Source organism: Paralichthys olivaceus, chromosome 6, assembly GCF_024713975.1.
Source record: "Paralichthys olivaceus isolate ysfri-2021 chromosome 6, ASM2471397v2, whole genome shotgun sequence".
In the NCBI taxonomy this organism is placed as follows: Eukaryota; Metazoa; Chordata; class Actinopteri; order Pleuronectiformes; family Paralichthyidae; genus Paralichthys; species Paralichthys olivaceus.
The window spans coordinates 12932062-12941815 of record NC_091098.1 but is presented as its reverse complement, the minus strand read 5'-3'; the positions used below and the strand labels follow the sequence as shown (position 1 = coordinate 12941815).

Genomic DNA, 9754 nt, shown 5'->3' with positions numbered 1-9754 from the left:
AGAGAAGTGATGCCATGTGGATGGCCATGTTTGGTCAGCCAAAAGGAGATATAATGCCCATCTGTTATCATATCTGCGCAGGAAAATGTGGCCTAATTGCCTCAAATATAGACAAGGCAGGTCTGTGTAGTGTGTCGGATTTTGCTGGCCTGAAGTGTCGAGATTAGGAGCCACTTGTTTGTAGATTTTCCAGTGGCACCAGAGAGAGCACAGTCAGATGAGCTGTTTTATATATTTTTTTATTATTATTTATTTGCTTATAGTTTCCTGCTCTGTGTCACATGACATCAGCCAGAAAGGGCTTGAGCAGAAAACTCATTTGCATGGTGCTTCAGAAAGGTTATCTCCTGTTGGTCCCAGTCATAATCCCTTCATGTCCAATCGTTTGCCTTTCACTGATAGCTGTCACACGATGTCACATGAACGAATAAAGAGACTTAGATATTTTTTTTGCAGAAGGTGGTGATGAAACCCGAAGCAAAGAGAATATGAAAAAAGGGATGTCAGAGCTCCCACGACAAAAACCACCATCTCTGTGCAACAATTTGCAATTGACGCTACAACTAAAACAGAAGATATTTTCTGTAACACATTTTGATCTAATGATAATAACAGATTTGTTATTTTGGTAATAGGATTGATCACCAAATATTATTACTTTGATATTTTGAAATGTGATTCTATCCAACAATATGTATTCTACCTTTTCTCTTTCCAATCATTATTCCTCACTAGGTAAAGTGTAGTTTCAACTGTCTGACTCAGTAGGGGTGTGGGTGGCTCAGCCCTAACTTTAGAGCTATATGATATACTGTGACCTGAGATGCCCTTATAAATGTAGTAGCAGTAAACTCCAACCAAGCACTGAAGTCATCAACACCTAAATCAAATGTGAGGAATGTATAGCTGAATGCTTTTGAATGGACATGTTCAGATGTATCTCTATCACAAAATGTGATGCCATGTGTTCTTATCATTTTACAAGTTTAAGATTTTTACATTAACTTTAGAATAGGGTGAACCCTGCATCAAATGCTTGTATATGCATACACAGTATGTCACTCTGTGGTTTCAGTGCATGTAAAAACATGTACAAACTTCCTCTCAAATACCTTATCTATTTCTCTTAAATTTTTCATGCCCTTTCGATCCACCAGATCCTCTTTCATACTGATCCACTGAGCAGAGGAGCAACCCCAATGCAGTGAATGGAAAATTTGGGGATTATTTTACATGCTGTGCAGGAGATGTGAAAAGCAGGACCCAGCGACTGATTTAGCAATAACTGAGAAATCTGAGACAAGAGCAGAGATATTTGTGTATTAATTACCCGGGTGGTTGGTGATATTACCTCTCGCCAGCTTATGTGTTCTGTGGTCATGAAAAAAACCAATAAGATTTTAGTATTTGGACCTTGATCCTGTGCCAGTGATGAGTTAAGATGGCCAAAGGCTTTAAATGACTATCATCTATCATCTTTCCTTTCATTACTAGCATGTCTGTTTTCTGGGATCCTACCTAACATGCAAACCGACACTAAAAGAGATTTTTTGAATTGAGTCAGATTAGCAAACCAACAGTTTGGAGAAAAGTGGCCTCACAGGTCCTCCCTGTCTCTTTCTGTCTTTGTTCCTCTCTCATATACCCTTTCTCTCTGCCTTTTACTCCTCACTCTTCTTCGTTATGCACAGCTTTGTCCCTCCACTGCTTTCAGCGCAAATCATTTTTCCTTTTCCCCACTCTCTGACCCCTTGCACTAACCTGGATGAAAGTTAATGGCCCAGAATTAATCTCCACATAATGCAATTAAACTATACATTGACTATACAGTATTTCGCTATGTCCTTGGGGAAGTTGTCCAATTTAATGGACTCTTAAAATGAAAGTGATGTTTCAGTTCACAAATGTGTAAAAAGAGGAAAAGATTCATTCTGTTCACTTTTGAAGGTGACACAATAATCACATTATTTTAAAACACCTTACAATAAGCTTCATGGAGGATTAAATGGAACACACTTGCCACGTGTCATTATGTCTCTGCTGATAGTGATAGTTTTGTCTTTTTAATAATATTCAGCATCGGTCTGCACATAAAAATGTGCTGAAAGTCTTTTTTTTAAAGCCATTAAAAAAAAGTGTTTTCTTCAGTTCTTAAGTAGTTTCTTCATTATCTGTTTGTTGCTGTGTGTTTGCCAAAAACGGTAAGGTGAGATAGCGTTGTTTCTTTTATAATGCTGACAAAATATATTCTACACTTCCAAGCGATTTTGTCAGATTCATCAATTTCAATGTGATCTAATGCCAAACAAAATGCAAACTGTCAAACGTAGAGAGTTCAGCATCAGTAAATATGTAGCAAGAGGGAACCATTTGATAGATCATGTTTTTATATGCTGAATTTGCTTTTATTATTGTAATTAGATTTTATTATAGTAATAGCAGACAGAACCAACTTGACGTGCATCAGGATTGAAGTTAAGTTTAGCTATCCTCTGTTTTTGTCACCAGGAGAGGCATCTGCCCTGCGAGACTATGCAGCCAACACCATGAATGAGTTTTTGGGAATGTTCGGTTATGATGACCAGCAGGTAAGGGATGAGCTGACCAAGAAGATCAGCTTTGAGAAGCTCAAAGCTGCTACCTCAGACCCCTCATCCCTCAGCAGTGAGGAGGCCTCACGGCGTGCTCGCTTCTCTAAGTATGAAGAGTACATACGCAAGCTAAAAGCAGGCGAGACCTTGCCTTGGCCTGTGCATGCTTCCCCACCTAAACCAGACGACCTCAACTCAAAAATGGCCCAAGACAAGAGTGCTACCATGCTCCAGACCTCGGGGTGCCTCCCAGGGGCAGAGGCACAGATCTACCCCTCCAGCCTGGATCACAAACAGCCAGGAGGACTCCAACTGGGCACATCTCAGCCAGCCAACTCCTCTCACATGCAGAACATGACGCCCCGAGCCTCCAAGTATGACTTCTTTATTCAGAAGCTGAAGATGGGTGAGAGTCTGCAGCAGCAGAATGGTAATGCTTACAAGCGACCCTCCAAGTACGACCTGGAGAACGTCAAGTTCCTGCACCTCTTCAAGCCCGGTGAGGGCAATCCTGACATGGGCGGTGCCATCGCCTTTAAAACGGGAAAAGTGGGCCGCCCCTCGAAGTATGACATCAGAACAATTCAGAAACTGATGCCAGGAAATCCTGAGGCCTCCCTGATGCCCAATATCCTCGCTACAGCACCAGGAAACCCAGGAGCTCCTGGTGTTCCCACTGTAGGTGCAGCCGGGGCCAGCATCACTCCAGGGCTCACAATGGACCAGACCGGACACATAAGCTTCAACGCCACCGACTACCTGAAGTCCAGCTTTTCCAAGACTGACTCCATCACCACGGGCACTGTGTCCTCTGTTAAGTAAGTCTGACCAAAAGTAAGTCTGATGTCATATGAAACTAGAAAAGCACAGACAATGCTTTTATTTTGTTGGAATACATCTGCATCAAAAATGCAAATAGAAAATATTGTGCACTTGTGTAAACCTTTGAGCATGTATTTTGAGCGAGTATTTTAGACATTGTCACTGATACTACTACATCACAGGACTCAAATTTGTCAAATATGGTGCAGATTGCATTTAATTTGTAGATGGACAGGTCAAAAAAGTGTTTTGTACAAAGAAATTAAAAATGTCAGGAATTCTCAAAGCACAAAAATGGGTGTGGTCTATGGACAGATATGTTTGAGCAGGGAATTGAGGGAAAACATTAACCATATATTTATACTTTGTATGAACATGATATGCATCCCTTTTAATGCATCCCATTTACCTATTCACAAAAATATTAAAATCTGATAATAAATCATTTAACCTGCCATTAAAATTCTAATTTAAAGTTTAATGGTGGATTGAAAAGATTTCAAGCTCAGAGGTCTGTCTTCCTCACACCAATAGTCTCTCAGTGGAACACCTTGGAGCTAATGTGAAGCTCACATACACTTAACTGCTACTGTGAGTCAGTTAGCCCAACGCAAAGGTAATTGCTATCTTTACAGCAGCCAACAGGAACGTTGTGTGAAATAGCGCATAGCGCCCAATAGATCCACGACATGATGAGTTGCGAAGGCACATGAAGTGTTTACTCGCTGTAGCACTCCATGGAGACTGATTTAGCACAGTCATCGCAAAGTGACTGACTTCTTTCGTTTGGCTAGGGTGTAACAACTCTCCCTTTAATTACTTTGGAGCCATGACTAACCTCCCGGCGAGTCACAGGGGCCGACTCAACACTGCCTGACGAGTGCACTTTAAAGGAGGCAAACGAGGGGTTTGGGGAACTAGCCTACAGTTGTGTGCACTACCAGTAGGAAACAGCTCCCAGAGTCTGTTTGATTGGTTTTGACCTTGTCTCTAGTTAGTCGAGACCTATCAAAGACACTGTTCAAGAGCCCTCCGGCACCTCTCCCTTAGGCTTTGGCCTTTGTCAGGTTGGGGCTCAATGGAGCTGCAAGCCTGGCTAACTAAACCAGTCTGGTGCTTGTATACGGGGAGAGATGGGGGGGCTAGGGAGAGTGTCTGGCAGCATATCCTCCCCTCTGGGCCAGATTAACCTCAGGTCATCCCTCGTGTGGAGCTGCTCACATGGAGCTAAATGCCATCCCTGAGAGGGAGCAAGCAAAACCAATAACTGTATTATGACATATACAGACAGTACCGCTACAGACTTCATGAAGGCAGTCCCATTACAGGTGACAAAAAGCACACAACAATTCCCGGCATGTCTCTCTAATACAAATTTGATCGAGTTGAAACTGGTACTGAGTCAATTAGATGGATCCATATGCATTCAGGCTTTAGTGTTGTCTTACATCTTTAGTCCAGACTGATTGGAGACAACTTGACATCAGCACTAGAGGCAAGGTCCATAGAGAATATCAGAAAAGACCTTTTCAGAGCATTTCTTCCACATCCCCATTATCCAGTTTTGCATACAAGCACTCACCAAAATACCCCCATAAAAGATTAATGTCCCTTTGCTCCTGCATTTTGCCTTTCATTGGTTGGGAGACCATGCATCAAAGTGTGCACCTTAAATCCCTGATTCATACAGCACATGAAAACGCTGTTATGACACAAGAAAATGTATATTGATAGTCCGAAGTTTGGGAGCGGCCTGTAAGTAAACAGTGTGTCAGTTTGTTTTTATTAACAACAGGCAGCCCAACCTCACCATTAATCCTGTCTCTTTTGTGTTTTCTGTTGCATTAGGAATGGCCTGCCACCAGATAAACCCGCCAGCGAAGACATCAACCTCTACCAGAAATATATTGCTAGGTATGCAAATCCCTCAATGTGCTTCACCAATGAAAAAACATACCAAACAGAGATGGGCCTTTTTTTATGTACTGATGGTGTGTTTTATTAAGTGATGTAACTCGATCTTAGGCTGGTATGAAAATGTTCGGTGCGCACTAAATTAATTAAGAAAAGACTCCAATTTATGTGCTGAGAGGAAGTAGAAGGATAAGAGGTAATGAAAGAGAAATGGTTTGACGGCAGCGTACAGTGTCTGGTTGAATAAATGCTCACAGTGTGTATAGCACTAAAACACGAGGAGAACATAAATCTGTACTTTTAGCTATGACTGACACAGAGAGGATATGAGCTCAGGTCAGGTTCCTCTTTAGTTCTGCCATTTATTGTTGAAACACGTGAGGGACTGACTGATCTAAAAAGTCCGTCTTCCACACCATCAGAGACCTAAGCCTCAGGGGGGAGAGGTATCTGTGGTTTCTATGGACACAGAACAATGTCCCTCATTCTGGATTCATTTTGAGCACACACTAGAAAGGTGATTATCACTTGTTTGTTTATTCAGTTTAAAAAGAAAGAAAACAGCATTTGAAAAGCCAAAGTGGCTTTGGCATTAATGATTACTTCTCCAAGCCATAACATGAAGGGCACAAATCAAAGCCCTGGCACTGACAGACACACATCCTCTTCTCCGCACACACTCACATACACACACAAAACCTCTTCCTTGGACTGATTACATTTTGCAAGAAGATTTAATTAAGGAATTTTTAATGAGGCTTCTGCTGGCACTGCCAAGAACTGTTTTGATATTTGCGCTGCATAATGCATAAAATTTGTCTAAACATCTCGGCAGTTGATGCACGGGGAGGCTGCAGATAAGCCCAGATACAGTTTCAATTTCCGTGTTGGGGTTGGGAAAAAAAGAGAAAGGAAAGAAGAGGAGGGAGGAAAAAAAAAATGGAAAAGGAGGGCTCATAAAAAGGGCAAATGTAGCGCAGAGAGGGGAGCTAGAAGCGGGGGATGGTCCTCCTCGGAGCTGGGGCTAATGAGTGCACGCTAATACTAAAAACCAGCTTTGTGAACATGTTCGCACCTAGTCCTTGTGAAAAGAGAGAAAAAAGTTCTTCATCTCCTCACCACACTACAGTTTAATGTTTTAAAGAGCTTCCCTGGTAGTGTTTAGTTGCAGTTTTCACTCTTTAAATGCTTTCATGCACCCACTATTGCCTCGGCACTTTGATCTGTGTATCTCTATTGTAACTGGAGATGCGCTGCAATCTCTGTATCGTGGCGATATTAATATTTAATCTGCTGCTGAATAGCAGCGGCCCATTAGGCCCCCTGACGCGGCAAGTGGGAATTGTCCAGAGGCAAAGTGATACAGCTGGGCAATGAGCAGAGGGGTGGGCCACAGTCTCAGGAGGATGGGGGGACTTTGTGTGTTCATAAGTGTAAATGTGTGTGTCTGCATGTATAGAGAGGCGTATAGAAAAAACTACGTGTGAGCATATGTTGGTTTTATGGTTTGAGTACACGTGCGTCTTGGTTTGACTGGTTTGGTCCTTTTCTAAAAGATACATCAAACCTTTTCATAGCCCCTTCTGCTTCTATCACTTTCCACACACACACATGCACACAGCCAACTTAAAAAGTGTAGTGGATATACCGTTCAATTAGCTTAATGAACTCAGCAAAGTGATCTGTAAATGCAGCTCTGGGATAATCCTAACAAGGAAAAACAGAAAGAGAGATGGAAAAAATATTACTTAGCCTCCTTTCCCCCCTCTCCTCCTTCTCCACTCGCAGATGGAGCTCTTGGCAACAGCAGTTCGAATGTTTATTTGTGTGTTTTCACTGGTAATTGAAGGATTTTAACAGTCATCATCATCAGAGTTATTATCACAACCGTAAAAGTGGTTGTACTGTAGCAGGCAGCAGCTTTCTTTTTAAACTAGCGCCAGAATAAAATCAGATTTTTAGATTCCAGGTGAGAGGCTGGCAAAGGTTTCGGATGAAAAGTAGACAGAGGTGTTCCAACATCTCAGGATACCTGACTCTCTTCCTCTTAGAGTGAAACTGTGGTTAACCTGAAATAACTGTGCATTGATTTGACAAGGGTTTTCTCAGCTTTGAGAAATAAAGTAGTTATGGGGCGTGTGAATGTGTGTCAAGGGAAAAGGTTTCAGTGTAATAAGTGTCTCTTACGGCTGCTTTGGAAATAAATGGAGCTAATTTGGCTGAAATTGGTGTGACAGACGGGTAAATTGTTGCAGCAGTGTGGAAAGCAGGAGTCACTTTGAAGGTGCGAGCTGTGCGACTTTGAAGGTGAGACGAGCAAAATGTCTTTGAAAACTCCTTGGTTTTTTGTGTGCTGTTTTTGGAATTTCAAATAATTTCTTCACTAATCATTCTTCATTTTCTGTCAATTATGTTTGAATCACACTGATATCTTTCTGCGCCGCTTTATCGTTCAGCCTTTTTCATCCCTGTGACTCTGCTCACTGTGCGATAAGCTCTCATGCGTTACCAGGTTTTGAAGCAGTCTTGATGTTGCTTTCTGTTTGGCCGTTAAAATGTATGTAACTGTTGAAATGTGTCCTGTACCTTGGATTTCAGGTTCTCTGGAAGTCAACACTGCGGACACGTGCACTGTGCCTACCAGTACAGGGAGCATTACCACTGTATGGACCCTGAGTGTAACTACCAGGTGAGCGTGAGTAATTTATCACTTTTTTGAGCATCACCTCAACACACTTTTAACTTTTGCTCCTTTATGCTGCGAAAATCGGACAAATGTAGTTTTGTTTTGCGTGCCTATCTCAATAAAGGTTGAAACCAGGTAGTGTATTGCATGATTTATTCATATTGAGGTTAGGCTGGGTGACTTAAAGCAAAACATCCTCTCCTTTTCAGGACACGACTAAAGGGATGTGGTGAACCTGGGATAGACAAACAGGATAATGTGTCATCTTTTCATTAGTCGTCACACCCAACCAAAGTTAACGAAGATGAAAAGTTTGTTGGCCTTTGGTCTGCCAAACAGGCTGTGGGTGTTTACACTTGTTCAGTTTGCAGGTGTTTTCCACACAGCACACAGTTGGTCTTTGACAGTTGCCCTTTTATCACAAGGTTTGATTGTAAATACGCTTGAAATATGGCTCTTTTTAATCTGTGTTCTTTTTTTTTATAAAGACATCTGCCAATGACTGGGGGGCTGCCTTTAATCCCCTTTTCACATTATTAATCTTGTCCTGGTCCCTGGAGTTGTCAAGTATGGCACAGGAAGGAGAAAAAAACCACACAAAGCAGATCATATTACAGGGCCTTGTGTTTGCTGTAGCATATGGCCTGAGAGAGTTAGACAAACACGGGTAGATTTGTCAAAGACATCAAAAATCCATGCGCAGCCAGTGCCGTGTGTTTTCCTTCCTTTATTCTCTAGTTTTTCTGTATTAAGCCATCTTCAACTGTAATCTCCTTTTTCTGCCCCTGATCAAGAGAGATTACCGCTCGATAAATATTGTTTATGTGGTGAAAAGCATTACATATTGAAGCTTTCATTTTCTGCATGAATCCCACTTCACAGTCTGATGAGACAAATTCTTAGAGGAATACAAAGGAAAATCATTTCATGTCATTATTTAAAGCGTTAGTTCAGGTTATCATGGCAATTTCCACGGTCAGCTCCACATTTCTCTGTTGCCTTTGCGTCGCGTGGAAACACAGATATGCTCTGGAAGCCAGCTCTCGGGATGTCAATACCCTGAAAAAAACAGGCAGCCCCTTTCGAAGCGATAACTCATGAAATGTTACATGACACACACTCCTGGAATATTATCCCACTGCCAGCCTCCGGGCGATTGGCTGAGTCTTAACATTCTCCTTTCATGGGCTTGTACATGAGGGAGAGTGTGCATCTTGCCACACTAGTGGGAATCCTAAAATAAATGTAGCAAGTGGCTCCCAACCTTCATCACCACTCAACTGAAAATGAGATCTTTTTCCCAGTCAGCTCTCTCCATGGCCTATTTTGGACAGCTTGATGGATCTAATTTATCATGACCGCAGTTCAACTTATCTTCCAGTCATCATCAAAGCCCAAAGCCCAGAACTGAGATTAGGATGTTTTTATTTTTTTTTATTTAAAATGTGATGAATCTAAAGCATTCATCAATTAGATTAAAAAATCCTAATGAAGTGTTTGCTTCAGCAAGAGTCAAACATCGTGGAAATGCTGTGGGAAACGGGCCAAGAGCAGGGGAACAGCTGTGTGAGATCTTCGCTTTTTACTTGTGCGCGAGTGGAACACATGACACAGAGCAATTACCCTACTTTGTACAGCAATTATTTGCTTTTTAGAATTGTTCTTTCTGATGTTTTTCCCTCAACTGGAGATAAATATGGATTTGAAGAAATGTCTCATTGATTTGCGCTTCTCCCATTAC

At 41.8% G+C, this 9754-nt stretch overlaps 1 protein-coding gene across 8 annotated transcripts in view; it reads left to right on the top strand.

The window, feature by feature from the left end:
• The window catches only part of casz1 (castor zinc finger 1), a 163360-nt gene that overhangs the window by 132715 nt on the left and 20891 nt on the right, over window positions 1-9754 (top strand). For 5 of the 8 annotated variants that reach the window (XM_069526243.1, XM_020089429.2, XM_069526244.1 and 2 more), the window contains 3 exons: window positions 2509-3409; window positions 5262-5327; window positions 7926-8022. In XM_069526243.1, coding sequence (XP_069382344.1) covers window positions 2509-3409; window positions 5262-5327; window positions 7926-8022 — 1064 coding nt within the window. The remainder of the gene's footprint in view (window positions 1-2508; window positions 3410-5261; window positions 5328-7925; window positions 8023-9754) is intronic. The other 3 variants (XM_069526242.1, XM_020089431.2, XM_020089427.2) reach the window with 1 other exon arrangement.